At 43.3% G+C, this 15712-nt stretch overlaps 1 protein-coding gene across 1 annotated transcript in view; it reads left to right on the forward strand.

The window, feature by feature from the left end:
• LACTB2 (lactamase beta 2) overlaps positions 1-15712 on the forward strand; it is a 67002-nt gene that overhangs the window by 25518 nt on the left and 25772 nt on the right. Inside the window, exon 3 of the mRNA XM_033934827.1 lies at positions 5465-5591. Within this exon, the coding sequence (XP_033790718.1) occupies positions 5465-5591 (127 nt within the window). The remainder of the gene's footprint in view (positions 1-5464; positions 5592-15712) is intronic.

Genomic DNA, 15712 nt, shown 5'->3' on the forward strand with positions numbered 1-15712 from the left:
GTTACTCGGGGGTGTTTTGCGTGATTTCCACAGATACCGCCCTGGTTGATAGGCCATTTCTTTTCTGGCTTTCCGGGGCCATCTCTTTCAGCGCATGCAGTCCTTTCGTGGGGTCCATCAGGGGAGAACGTGATCCCTCCGCAGGTTCCCCCGCTGCCCATCCCACCCAATGACTCCTTGTCAGCACCTCCCATGGTTCTGATGGGTGCCCAGTTGCGAGATTTTTACCTGATGTGGGCAGCAATCACAACGGATCAGTGGGTCCTGGAGGTGATTTGGGACGGTTATGCTGTGGAGTTTGCCTCCTCATTGCCAGGTCATTTTCTTGCTTCTCCTTGTCATGCAGCATGGAAGAAGTGGGTTTTTCACCAGATGCTTCAAAGATTGCTAGATCTCAAAGCGGTAGTTCCAGTGCCCCCTCAGGAGTGTTGCACCAGCAGGTATTCCTTTTACTTCGTGGTGCCCAAGACAGAGGGGACTTTTCTGCCCATCCTGGATCTGAAGGGGGTCAACAGGGCTCTCCGAGTTACGCTTTTTTCATATTGAGACCCTGAGATTTGCCATTCTGGTGGTTTAGCCAGGGGAATTCCTGGCTTATTTCGATCTGACGGAGGCGTACTTGCATATTCCGATTCAGGCCTTTCATCAGCGGTTCCTTCGCTTTGCGATCTTGGGACGGCACTATAAATTTTGTGCACTTCTTTTGGTCTGGCCATGGCTCTGCGGGCGTTCACCAAGATTATGGTGGTCATAGCGGCGGCTTTGCACAAGGAGGGCATTCTGGTTCTCCCCTAGCTGGACAACTGGTTGATCCGAGCAAAGTCTTTTCAGGAGAGCTCACGGGTTATGGCTCAGGTGATGCAGTTCCTGCAGTCGCTGGGATGGGTAGTCAACATGTCCACGAGCCAGTTGGCTCCATCTCAGTGCCTGGAATACCTTGGTGTTCTTTTCGACACCTCCTTGGGGAGGGTCTTCTTCCCAGAGGCCCGAGTGCAAGTTACAGTCGCAGATTTGCCTTCTGATGGGTTCCTGATGTCCTTGGGGGCAGGATTTTCTCCTGGTCCTGAGGTCGATGGCAGCTTCCCAGGACGTGGTGAGAGGGGCTCGGGCTCACTTGCGTCTGCTTCAGTAAGTTCTTCTTCAGAGATGGTCACCCCAGGTGCACGTTTGGACTCTCCCATTCCTTTTCGGGGGTTGGATCGTCACAGTCTCCGTTGGTGTCTGCAGTCTTCTCCCCTGGTGCAAGGAGTGAATCTGGTTCAGTCCCAGTGGACAGTGCTTCTTACAAATACCAGTCTCCTCAGCTGGGGAGCTCAATGTCTTGGTCGCTGTGCTCAGGGAAGCTGGTCTGCAGAGGAGGCGTCTTGGTCGATCAATGTTCTGGAGACTAGAGCCATCTGTCTGGCGTTGATAGTGTTCCAGACCCTGTTGATTGGCAAGTCCGGGTCCTCTTGGAAAATGCCACAGAAGTGGCCTATGTCAATCATCGGGGGAAAACCAGGAGTTGTCTGGTGGTGCAGGATGCTGCTCTGCTCATGGCCTGGGCAGAGTCTCATCTTCGGGACATCTCGGCTTCCCACATAGCAGGAGTGGAGAATGTTCAGGCGGACTGCTTCAGTCGTCACTTGCTAGATCCCAGAGAGTGGTGTCTAGATCCCACAGCCTTTGAGTTGGTTCTGCAGACTTGGGGTCGGCCTGTCATGGACCTGATAATTACGAATGTTAACACCAAAGTGTCCCGGTTCTTCAGTCGGCGCAGGGATGCTCAGGCTGAGGGGCTGGTTGCTCTGATATGGCCTTGGCCGATGGCAGTCCTCCTTTATGTGTTTCCTCTGTGGCCGATGGTGAGCAGAGTTCGTCTTCACATTGCTCTGCACCTCGACAGCGTGATCCTGGTGACCCTGGACAAGCCCAGGTGCCCATGGTATGCGGATCGTCAAAGGTGAAGGGGAGGAATATGTAGAAACTGATAAAGAAAAGGCCGAATTGCTTAACAAATATTTCTGTTCTATGTTCATGGCTGAAGCACAGGGAGTGGGACCACAGAAGACAAACATGAATAGGGATGGAGGATCCTGATCAATTTTCAGAGAGTTTTGTTCGTGAGAAGCTAGCTAAAATAAAGGTAGACAAAGCGATGGGGCCGGATGGTGTACATCCTATAGTGCTAAAGGAACTTAGGGAAGTTCTGGTAGCTCCACTGACTGACTTTTTCAATGAGTCTCTAGAGTCGGGAGTGGTACCTGAGAACTGTATGTGGTCTCTCTCAACCAAAAGTGGAAGTAAGGAAGAAGTAGGGAATTACAGGCCGGTAAGTCTGACTTCTGTGGTAAGCAAATTAATGGAAACACTTTTAAAACAGAGAATGGTCAAGTTTCTGGAATCCTGTGGATTACAGGACCAGAGGCGACATGGATTCACTAAAGATAGGTCTTGTCAGACAAATCTGATCAATTTCTTTGACTGGATGACCAGAGAATTGGATAGAGGATGTGCACTAGATGTGGTGTACTTAGATTTTAGCAACGCCTTTGACAGTGTTCCATACAGACATCTAATAAATAAATTGAGTGCCCTTGGGATGGGTACCAAAGTGATGGGCTGGGACAAGAACTGGTTGAATGGAAGGCGACAGAGGTTAGTGATCATTGGAGATCATTCTGAGGAAAGGGATGTTACCAGTGGTGTGCCTCAAGGTTCTGGTCTTGGGCCTGTTCTTTTTAACATTTTTATAAATGATATTGCTGAAGGGTTGTCAGGTAAGATTTGCCTCTTTATGGATGATATCAAAGTCTGCAATACAGTAGACATGCCGGATAGTGTGAATAACATAAAGAAAGACCTAGCGAAGCTTGAAGAGTTTGGAGGTTTTGAAGTTGAAAAACGATCATCTCTTGGAATAATGTGGTTACAACAGAGGTGTCACAGTGTGTAGCATCGGGTCTCCTGAAGCAGAATATTCGAAACGGGGCCGCGTTGAGACCCCTAAGAGCCTGTACAACCACAAACTTTAAAAAGCTTGCACAGATAAGTGTATAGTTTCCAATGAGCAAGAGTCTTTTTGTATAATTTTTTGAACAATTTTTTGTCAATTTATAAATTATTTAAACTGTTCACAATTTTACCAGTGGCTAGAAAGTGAAGTTCTGTAAAGTAAAATGCAATGACTGGACGGTAAACTCTTGCCCCAAGGGAAGGTATCCACCTCCCCTTCAGAGTTTCACTTCTCTGAGCGTTTTTAGGAGTCATTTGCTTTCTTCCCACTGGTACATAGTATCTACATAGTCAGTCTCCTATTTATTATTTCATTCAATTTACTGACTAGTATTCACATATGAGTCCCTGTATGTTTTTCTAACAAAGATGGATGTAAGGCAGAAAGTGAAGACGGAGAAAAAAACAGTCAATGGACAAGAACGCCCCGGAAACAGTTAAAAGCACAGAAAAATAAAGTCACCAGACAACAAAGGTAGGGAAACTGATTTTATTTTCAATATAGTAATTGAAATATTTCAGTTCTGAGAAAGGAAAGATGTTAAACTTTAACTGTGAGGACCACAGAAAAAATAGGGTACTTGGAGGGCCGGAGAAAAAATAGTTAATGTCTTTTATCTGCCGTCATCTACTGTGTTACTATGTTATTAAAGAAATACACAGACTAAAAGGCAGAACAAGTCAAAGAGTTCTGAGAGTGATAACCCAATGATAGATAGACCTGTGTAAATCAACATAAACTTAGAATTCATTAAATAATGTTACAAAAATATTAGTGAAGCGGGGTATCCTCAGCGTGAGAGGTCAGCGAAGGGAGAAATTCTCCAGCGCTTTACACAACAAGGGAAAGGTAAGCACACCTCTGCCTGCACACCATCATCAGATACCTCACATGTTACTTTAACCAAAATAAGTGAAAATACCAGTGTTCATTTTTCACGGGTTGCTGCAGGGTAGGCGCTTAACATCTATTCTGGATGTGACCTCCAGTGCAGCCTTCTGTTCTGGCTTGGGATCTCAATCTGGTCCTGTCCATGCTTACGCGCCCTCCCTTTGAGCCCCTGGGTTCCTGTTCTTTGAGGGATCTTACTCTTACAGTGGTCTTTTTGGTGGCTATGACTTCTGCGAGATGCGTTTCTGAGCTGCAGGCTTTCTCTTGTAGGCCTCCCTTCCGGGAGTTTTCTACGGCATGTGTTGTGCTGCGACCTGTTCCTTCCTTTCTGCCGAAGGTGTTTTTGCCTTTTCATATCAATCAGTCTGTGATCCTACCAGTTTTAGGTTGTTGGGTGGGCTCTTTGGAGCAGAGGCAGTTGCTCAAGTTGGATGTCTGTCGGGTCCTTCGCTCTTATGGTCAGTGGACCCAGGCCTTCCAGAAGTTGGATCATCTTTTTGACCTCTTAGTGGGTGCTGGTAAGGGAGATGGCGCTTCTGCATGCTGGATCAAGGAGACTATCGCTTTCACTTATCTTCTACACAAGAAATCTGTTCCGGAATTTCTCAGGGCTCATTCCACTCAGGATCAGGCAGCTTCATGGGCTGCATCTTCGCTTATGCCTCCAGTGGATATTTGTAAAGCTGCAGTTTTGTCTTCTCTGTATTCCTTTGTACGACATTACCGAATGGATGTTCAGGCACATAGGGACGCGGTGTTCAGTAAGCGTGTTTTGGTGGTGGCCCTCCGGGGATCCCACCCACGATGGGTACTGCTTTGGTACGTCCCATCAGTGAAGCTATACTAGTCTTGAAAGGTGATAAAGAATGAGAAATTATGTTCTTACCTGCCAATTTTCTTTCTTTTAGACTTTCCAGACTGGTACAGCACCCCACCCTATCTGTCTGTCTGTTCTTATGGTTTTCACGTGAAGAGTGGGATTTTTCTGCAGGTTCTAGTATTTTTCTAGGTCTGGGGAGATAGCAAGAACAGCGGCTTTGGCTCAGCTGGTGTAGCTGGCGATCTGTGGGGACTGTTGCTAAAGGAGCTTCTCTCTACATCTTTCAAAAATATTGTTCTATGTTCATTGTTACTCCTGTTCGAAGTGTTGTTACTGTTATAATTAGTTCTGCTTGGCTATTCAGCAGACTGGTCAGATTAGGGGGAAGCACTGATCCTTGTATTACAACCAAAAGTTTTTGTCTCAGTCTTCACCTGCTGGTCATAATGAGGTATTACCCATCAGTGAAGCTGTACCGGTCTGGAAAATCTAAAAGAAAGAAAATTAGCAACTAAGAATCTAATTTCTCCTTAAAGTTGGAGGAATTTAATTAAATTGAATGAAAATTTTCTTATATATGAAGGAATTGCAGGCCTCCCTAAATTTACCAATACCAGAAAATATGTTGCTGTGTCTCTAGCACTGATGAGCAGTTCCCTGCCCTGTGTTATGCTGCAGTAAAGTATGGTACAGACTCAGATTATTGTTGCTTGCCATGAGTGATTTGAAATGTGACCTTTTGCTGTGTTTTTTAATAGATTCTAAGTATCGCATAAGTAAACTTCCACGTATTCCTCATCTTGAAGAAATTATAGGAGAGGGAGAGTACAAGTATACATACATGAAAGATGGGGATACAATAAAGACAGAGGGAGCCACCCTTAGGTAAATTTCAGCTTTCAGTTCTTTCTCATGTTTCTGCCTGATTAAACCACAATTCTTTGAAAATGCTGTTCTAAATGTTAAGCAAAAAAATAATTTATCAGAATTGGAGAAAGTTTAGTATAATATCAAATCTTCTGGCAAAGATTTTGCAGTATCACCTATATGCTGATGATTCCCAGATCTACATCGGACATTTTTATTGCAACCCTGACCCGAGTCTCAGCCTGTCTGTCTGACATTGCTGCCTGGATGTCTCACCGCCATCTAAAACTGAATATAGCTAAAACAGAGCTGCTCATCTTCCCGCCTAAACCCACCTCCCCTGGTCTCTGTCTCTGTGGACAACACTTCCTCCCTGTCTTGTCTGCTCACAATCTTGGGGTCATCTTTGACTCCTCTCTCTCCTTCTGCACCCATATACAACATATTGCTAAAAATTGCCAATTCTCCTCTATAATATTACCAAAATCTGATCTTTCCTCTCTGAGCACACTATCAAAACCCTTATCCATGCCTTCATAACTTCATGATTAGATTACTGCAACTCACTATTCCCAGGTCTTCTGCTCTGCTATCTTTCTCCCCTTCAGTCCATCCAGAATTCAGCTGCACAAATTTCGTGAGAGCTGCTATACCATGTTACCCCTCTCCTAAAGTCACATCATTGGCTTCCCATCCATTTCCAAATACAATTAAACTCCGCTTACAGTCCTAAAGATGCATTCACTCTCTCCCCCTATATTCCACCCCGCGAACTCTGCTTAACTGGTAAGTCCCTCCTATCTCTGTTTAATTGGTAAGTCCCTCCTATCTGTGCCTTTCTCTTCCTCTGCCAACTCCAGATTCCATCCCTTCTGTTTTTCTGCGCCATATACCTGGAACAAACTGAATCTTTACGGCGGGCTCCGTCTCTAGTAATGTTCAAGTCCAAGTTAAAAGCTCATCTCTGAAACTGCTTTCAACTCCTAACTCTTCTCACCTTGGGTTCTGCATCCTTCACCTCTATATCATGGTTGTCTGTCTAAGTTAGACTGTAAGCTCTTCCAAGCAGGGACCGGTGAGCGTGTTTTAGTGGTGGCCCTCCGGGGGTCCCACCCATGATGGATACTGTTTTGATACGTCCCATCAGTGAAGCTTTACCAGTCTGGAAAGGTGATAAAAAAGGAGAAATTAGGTTCTTACCTGCTAATTTTCTTTCTTTTAGACTTTCCAGACCTGTACAGGACCCTATTTAATGTCAAAATGTACAGCGCTACGTATACCCTTCAGCACTACAGAAGTGTTAAATAGTAGTAGTAGAAGCTTTTGACATGCTTATCATACTTGTTCTGTGAAATTCTTTGATGTTACAACCAAAGCTAGGGCATGGAGAGAAATTCACATTGTGTTTTATGAAGTATTTTTCATTTAGTCACTTTGGAGGTAATCCAGTGGACAATATTTGAAAGGTGATGGTGCTGCTGAAACGGAAAGATGCCATTGTTCTTATTAGTGTACTAAATATCTCATTCCTTAACATTCATACCAGACCAACCCTGAACAAATGGGTTATGTCTGTCCACCAGCAGATGGAGACAAAAACGCAAAATAGTCCATGTGATTCTCCCTAGAAAGGCACTATGTATGCATAGAATGTTCAGTATTCTCTGACTCCAGCAGTTAATTAATAATTCATTGTGCAAGCTCCTAGGCTAGATTGTGAATTAGTCTAATCTAATCTGCAATTTATCCCAGGACAAGCAGGCAGCTTATTCTCACATGTGGGTGACATCATCCACAGAGCCCTGGTAAGGACATCTTTAAAAGTGTATTGCCATTTTAAGTTTTTCAAAACTTCGCGACTGCCCACACCATGCATGCATGAGTGCCTTCCCACCTGACTTAGGCTTGCGGTTCCTCAGTTCTTCGTTTTCCGCAGAACAAAGAAGTCATGTTTTCTGAACTCTTTTCTGTTTTTTTGCCTTGCCTTCCAGCTTCATGTAATTTTTCAGGTTATTTTTCTCTATTATTTCCTTTTTTTTACCTTTTTATCGGTTAAAAAAAAAAAAGAGACTTATTTTCTCTCTCTTTCTTCATGGGCTTTGCCCTTCAAGGATTCGTTTTCTCTTCAGCAATTGAGTATAATCTTGCTGATATGGTCTTCCCGTCCATGTCTACACCAGTGTTCTTCAACCTTTTTACACCTATGGACGCTGGAAATAAAATAATTATTTTGTGGACCGGCACCAGTAGAACACTGGGCTAAGTTGTGGGCCAGAACCCGCCCATCTCTGCCCCAGACCCCGCCCCCATAATAGTACTAAGTGTAACCACTATTTCTTCCATTCAATTTCATATGTATACACAATATAATCTTATTATCATACATAATGGTTAACCACAAAATTAAACTACACAAATCACACTGTATGCTTCTCAACATTCATTCCTACCAGAGCACAGATAACCCCTATGCAAATATGGGACCAAAAATTAAAAGCACTAATATATACAAAAAATCCTAAGATGCAAGACTCTACATGCAGTACAACCCCAGAGAAATAGAAACAAATGCATTTCTTCCTGAACAGTGCAAAATACAGACACATGTAAATTCTCAAAATAGACACAATTCAATCACTAAATTTATAAATCTAGGCAAATGGATGTCAGGTCTCAGTTTATAAGGATAACTTTTAAGCTTCTAAATTCAGTTTGGCACAAATTTAAGAGCTCAGAGAGAAGGCTTCCGGTTCAGGCGCAGGACGCCCGTAGGAGCCACTGCCTGTGGCTTTGTGCACTGTAGCAGTGAAGAAGAGGGAGCTGGCACAAAGATAGCATTGTCTCGGGCCCGATATACGTGCCAGCCCTACGGACCGGCAGCAAATTTCTGCAGACCGACACTGGTCCGTGGTCCGGCAGTTAAAGAACACTGGTCTAGACTGTTAAAGGGTTTTAAAAAGTGCTGCAGAGGTCAGAGGCCTATTTCCCTCACTGACCCACATAGTTGGTGCTTGCAGTGTCTTGGGCTTGAACACCGGGTAGAGACCTGTGCCTGGTGTTCCACCTTACAGAAGTGCTCGATTTTAAAAAAACATAGACTTCAGCACGAGAAATTGTTCAAGGCTGCCATGGATATCGATAAGACCTAGCAAGCATCGACATCGGCATTGGGAATTCTTGCACCATCGGGTAAGCCAGCTAAGAAGCGCCGCCAGCTTCCCAACAAGTGTCGCAGGTCGCATCAGCATCGAGTCCCTTGATGCAGATCAAGTAGCGTCGCTCACTTTTACAGCTTGTCTATCCTTCGAGATGTGCATCCTCATTGAGGTCACTCTCTGAGACAAGCCGTACCATCCTATGGTACCGGCAGATAAACTAGAGGTACCAGTGCTTTATTTCTGGGAAAAGCTCAATGAGCTTTTCCAAAGGGAGCTGGGTGATATATTCAAAATTAATGCACCAGCATTGATTCCTTCGGTACTGGCTCAGTCTGAGCTTACTGCCTAGAGGCCTCATGGTACCTCAGTCAGCTCTCCAGCAGAACGTCAGCATGGATCATTGAGACATATACACTCGTCTTCCACTTGGCGTTCGAAGTCAAGGAAACACTGATCTCCATTACATATTTCAAAATAAAAGAGAGCTTCACATTGTACTTCCTCCTCTTCTTCCTCAGATTGGTACCTGAGTCGTCAAAAGCGTTAAGCCCCTCGACGCACACCATCTCCAAAGCTTCTTTATGACTCTAATTTACAATCTGAAACATACTCTGATCTCTCTGGTTCTGCAACTGAGGCTCTCCTCCTCAGAACCCTCTCCTCATAAATCTCTGCAAAAGACAAGATCTCCTACCGAAAGACTGTATTTTACTAAATTTATTAGGCAGTTAGGCAAAGACCTACCTGTTGAGCTGAACTCTGACTCTGCCTTCAGTGCTGAATATTTAGAGGCTTTGGATTATGATGAGCCTCCCAAAGAGCTCCTTAAATAACCATTATACTCAAAGAGACTCTTCACGAGAATTGGGAAATGCCCTTGACTATTACAGTGGCTCCCAGAAAGCTGGATTCTATTTATAGAATCATTTCTTCTCCAGGGTTTCATAAATCACAGCTTCAGCATCAATGATTAGTTGTGGAATCAACTTTTAAAAAGTACTTTGCTACGAAAGTCTATGCCTCAGCGCCACCAGGGCGTGAAGGCCGAACTATGGACAAGTTTGGACGTTGCCTTTATCAAAATCCATGTTGGCGAACAGGGTCCTTAATTACAAATTCTACATATCCTGTTACACGAAACATCTTGTATGGAAACTAACTTCTTTTGATAAATATATTCCTGCACAACATCTTCAGGAATTTCACAACATATTTTGCACTCTTTCCCAAACCAGAAAGTATTTGGTGAGATCTGCTTATGATGCCTTCAAGTGCAAGGATATCACCATAATGATATCATACGCTTGCATGACATCATCACGTCGTCATCCACGCATGCGCAGAGGCCCTCCAGATAGGCCCTGAAATGCCAGTAGGGTGTGCCAGCAGGGAAGTCTAACAAATATCAACTGAGTACCCCGACCACAGACCTCCCAAGCTCCATCCTACATCCACCCAAGCTGTTCACCAGATCCCACCGCTTTACTAATTGTAATGCAATTTTTTCCATTCATTTTTCATATACTGTACACAGTATACACAGCAGATATAAATTCTCAAAACTGACACATTTCTATCACTATATTGAAAATAAAATCATTTTTCCTACCTTTGTTCTGTGGTGACTTTATTTTCCAGTGCCTTCTCTCCTTTTTCACTTTCTGCCTTGCATCCATCTTTAGAATATCAAAAATAACCCAGTATAAAGGAAGAATATAGACAAAATACAGGAGAAAAAATCTCCCCAAAAACCCCAAAACAAAAGAGTGAGGGGGAAAGACAGCTCGAACAACAAACTACCGCACAAAATTTGTGAAGATGAACAGGAAGCCCTCAGTCACCTAGCTAGCAATGGGGACTCGCCCCTAATGCTCTAGCTGTCACATACATACACCCAATAGGGTGTTCGAGAACTATCAGCGATAGCATAGCCGGTTCCTGAGGAAGGGGGTTTTATCCTCAAAATCGAGCCCTGTTAGATGAGCTTAACTTTGGCTGGCTACATCTATTTTTCTACAGACAAGCTAAGTACTTCTATTAGACTGTTTAACTTATTTCCACGCTTGCTTGGCTGATTTTGGATGCTCCTGTACCCCTAGATAAGGGGCAGAGACAGCTTTAACAAGTATTATTATTATTATTTAGTTCTTTTTTTGCACTATTAGCACACTGGTTTGTGCACTAGTTATCACATTTTTTTTTCCAAATCTTTATTCATTTTTACATCTTATAATAAGTGTACAATATTATATCAAATAAATCAAACAGATCACTTGAAAATCAACACTATTATCATCATAAAACATAAATATAAATCCCACCCCCCCTTCCCTTTCCAGAAATAATATAAATCAAGCAAATTATATATACAACTAGTCTTTAAGCCTGTTACATTAATGGGTGCTAGAATAGATGTATGTGTCTGTCTTTCTTTCTTTCTCTCTCTCCCCTTGGCCGCTGTCTGTCTGTCTATGTTTATTTGTTTTTCTCTCCTTGGACACTGGCTGTCTCTCCTTGGACGCTGCCTGAATGTCTTCCTTTCTGTCTGTCTCACTGGCCCCCTGTGTGTCATTGTTTGTGTCTGTGTCCTTGTGTCATTCCCCCCCCCCAGAGCAAAGCTGTCTGGCCCCAACATACCCCTTCCCCCAAAGCAGCCCCCTTTCCCTCTCCCTGACCCCCTTGTGTCTTCCCCCTCCCCCCCAGCAAAGCCATCTACCCCCCAGCACACCTCTCCAACAAAAGCATCCCCCTGTACCTGCAGCACTGGCACGACACCCTTCAGCTAATTGGGAGTGCTCAGAGCGCGAGAGGGAGCGGGGCCTGCAGCTTCTTCGGCGTCGGTGAGGAAGGAGAGGTTGGCCCAACTCTCCGCAGGGGCTTTGGGGACAGTCTTCTGCGTCTCGAAGCCCTCCTCCCAGCAGCCACTTCCAGCAGCACTCCGTACTGCCTTCCTTCCGCTGCCCAGAGTAGATGTCTGTACGTCTAGGTTTTTTAAATTTGTCTCTCTCTCTTTGGACGCTGTCTGTCTGTCATTCTTTGTGTCTGTGTCTCTCCCTGGTCCCCTGTCTGTCCCGTCTTTCTTTCTGTCTGTCTGTCTCCCTGGCCCCCTTGCTTGCCAAAGCAGCTCCCTTGCCCTCTCCCCCTGTTCTGCAATGCCTACCTGCTCCATGGCCCCCTTTTGTTCCTCCCCCCCCATGATTGCTGTCTGCACTCAGCACAACCCTCCCACCAAAACAGCCCCCTTTCCTGCCTGCTCCATGTCCCTTCTTTTCCCTCTTCCCCTCCAGTTCTACCCCTCCAGCACACCCCTCCCCCCAAAGCAGCCCCCTTTCCTGCCTGCTCCATGGCCCTTCTTTTTCCTCTTCCCCTCCAGCACACCCCTCCCCCCAAAGCAGCCCCCTTTCCTGCCTGCTCTATGGCCCTTCTTTTTCCTCTTCCCCTCCCTCCATCCATGGTTCCTGTCACCGCTGCCATTCCTATTTAAAACGGCCTGCTGAGGTTCGCGGCCGGCTGTAGTGAACCTCGCAGGCCGCTGTCCACCTCAGTAGCATGTTCCCTCTGATGCGATCGTGGAGGGGAAGAACAGGAGCGGTTTTTGCGGGAGCGGGGGAGTCGGCGACGTGCAGGCCGCTGTGAACAGGAGCGGCAGCGGCAGCAGGACCATGAGCCCTCCTCCCGCCATCCGCCACTCCTGTCGGCCGCCTCAAGCCGCGGTCAAGGCTGGAGACTCGCGCATGCACACTCCTGCGGCCACAAACCTACAGCGCACAGAACACGCAAAAAGGAGTGCGCATGCGCGGCTAGCTCTTTATTATATAGGATGGTACCTTGGATTACGAGCATAATCCGTTCCAGGAGCATGCTCGTAATCCAAAATGCTCGTTTATCAAAGCGAGTTTCCACATAGGAAATAATGGAAACTCGCTTTGATACGTTCCCACCCCATCTGCCCCCCACAAGAACCGGCATTGCTCCCTCCGAAGGCCCCCCTGCGATCCGGCAGCCTCCCCCCCCCCCCACGATCCGGAACCCTCCCCCCGCGATCCGCCCCCCCCCCCGACACAATCAGGCACCCCCCTCCCCCCGACGCGATTGGGCACCCCCCCGCCGCTGCTTCACGGAGAGAACGTGAACTCGCAGGCCTTGAGCATGTGCAGATGCTCAAGGCCCAGCAAGAAGAGGAGGCCGATGTTCGGGCACTGGCACCAATGCTCAGGACATGCCGGGTGCCGGTGCCCAGATGACAGTAAGCAGCGGAGGGGGGGTGTCCAATCGCAGCGGGGGGGTGTGCCAAATCACGGCGGGGGGATGCCCAATCGCGGGGGGAAGGGTGCCGGATAGCGAGGGAGGGTGCCGGATCGCGGGGGGGCGCTTGTAAATCGAGCCATGCTCGGTTTCCGAGGCGCCGATTTTGCAAATGTTTTGCTCGTCTTGCAAAACACTCGCAAACCGGTGCACTCGTAAACCGAGGTACCACTGTATATTATATTGAAAAATACTGAAAAAACCAATAGTATAATTATATATCTCCCCCTTTCCATTACTATAATATACTTTTTATGTAAAAAGGTGTCTAATCATTACAATATGCTATCAATGGCCCCCAAATCTTTTTAAAATTATTATAGTTCCCTTTTTGTATGGCAATTATTCTTTCCATTTTATATATATGGCACAACGAGTTCCACCAGAAGGTGTAATTAAGTCTGGTGTAATCTTTCCAATTTCTGGTGATATGCTGAATGGCAACTCCTGTCATTATTAATAAGAGTTTATTATTATTTGATGAAATTTGACTTCTTATTCTCATAGATGTTCCAAATAGAATTGTAAAACCAAACAAAAACTGCAGACAATGTACACGATGCAGGCAAGAATTTATTGTACCAAAGTTAAAATGCAGTTAAAAACCTTTTTACCAACCAAGAGACCCGAAACGGTCCGTGTTTCGGACAACACACCTTCGTCAGGGGTCCTAATAAATGAAAATGCAATACTGAAACGATATAGACAATATAAAAAAAGTGTAAAGTGAAATAAAAGAAAGGTGTTGTTATACCATGCTTAAAGAGAATGTGACATGAAAGGGATAAATTATATGTGTTGAGAGGCAACAGTACAGAGAACAAAATAAAAATTGATAAAAAATTGATATACTAAACACCAGGAAAGAAACATGCAGTGAACTAAAAAGTAAAAATTAAATATTAAATAAAAAGTAAGGATGAAAACTGAAAAAAGTACAAATCAGCATTTTGCTTTTTTAGGAAAGCTAACATTTTTTTCCTTTTTATTTGATGGTTAAGGCCATTGACATTCAATGAAAATATTTTAATCTCCATCTATTACCAAATGTATGATCCACCAATGATATTTAAATTTATTAAATTTAATATGATTAGACACCATTACACATATAATAATCAATGAAAAATTAAATTGATCTTCATCAATCCCCTCAATCCCTATCCTCCCATCCCTGATTTTGAAGAAACACCCCTCCCTTTTCCCTCCCCCACCCCCCACATAAATTGATTGACTTGGAACACACATTGGATAAGTAATCACAATACCCTCCCCCAGGCAATATTTCATCAATTCTTTCTCTTATCATATTTGAAAATATTAGAATTTTTATAATGCATTATGAGACAAATGATCCCACTATAAACCCATGCTATAATGTAATTTTAATTGTCTATAGTATAGAAGTTTTTCATAAACCTCAATTTAAAAATTATCCAATTAAATCAAGTTTTCAAAATCGTATCTTACCATTACCATAAATAATTTATAATCTTTTGCAAAAGAAGAAATGATATATATATGATCCTTATTATATAGACCATGGTCATAAAACAACCCTTAAATTATCATCATAAAAACTATTTCATTTCATATGCCTAACAAATTAACATTGACATTATATCAATTTACTTTTACCATTTAGTAAAGTCTTAAACTGTAGAAATGAAATCTAAATTTATAGAACCTTTAAAGCCAAGTATAAGAATCATATTTCTTATTAAACAGTTCATAGTTTCAATAGATAGCATATTTTTTTTCTTTTCCCTTTTCTAAAATCCTTTAAGTAAAATGGGTTAATCATCTCTAAAGAACAACTTCATATATCAGAATTTAACTACTATGAAATAATTCATATTTATGAAACTTTCTTGTATATTCCTTCAAGTTTTACTATGACCATCTCAATATGTAGAAATATTGACTCCTTTTTACCTTTTGCCTATTCCACTGACTATTTCAACCATCGTTAGAACAACTTTTCAAATAATATATATTTCATTAAAATGAAGTTACCATCCATCCAAACCATTACTATAAATAATAACTTTAGCCTCTAAATCAATCATGCAAATTTCCCCTAGAACATAAGTATAATAGAGATACTTTTATAAAACTAAAAGCCCAAATTAGTCAAATGGTACATTACAAATGTGTTTCTAATTCCTGGTAAGTCACTTGTTCACGTTCTGAAATATTTTTATCTGTAAAATGTCAAATTCAATATGAAGAGACTTCTTTTATCATTTTCTTTACAAGTTCCAACTTTTACTTAAGCCTAAACAGACTGGATCCATTCCTAAATAAGAACTTTTTTTCCTATTTCCAATCTTTTGTAAACATTTTAATTTTAATTATCTATTCTTTGAAGTCTTTGAAATTTTTGAAATTCTAACAGTTCCTGGCGAAGCTTTCTTCTGTAGATTCAAAGTATTTATATGAACATTTTCAATTTCTATTTCTTCCAATACTTTCCTCCAGGTACAAGTTTATGTACTTGCTTTCCTACATAAGAGAAATCATGTACTTAGCAGACCATACTCAATTGCCAAATCTTTAAACTTCTTTCATAAATTTCTTCTGCTCTTCATTCTCTATTTCTTTTATGTATTCCTTCATAAGCATGACTGAGTGCTTTTCCAGATGATCCTCACTTTCCTCTAAAGCAACAGAGAG

Source organism: Geotrypetes seraphini, chromosome 2 (assembly GCF_902459505.1).
Source record: "Geotrypetes seraphini chromosome 2, aGeoSer1.1, whole genome shotgun sequence".
Lineage (NCBI taxonomy): Eukaryota > Metazoa > Chordata > Amphibia > Gymnophiona > Dermophiidae > Geotrypetes > Geotrypetes seraphini.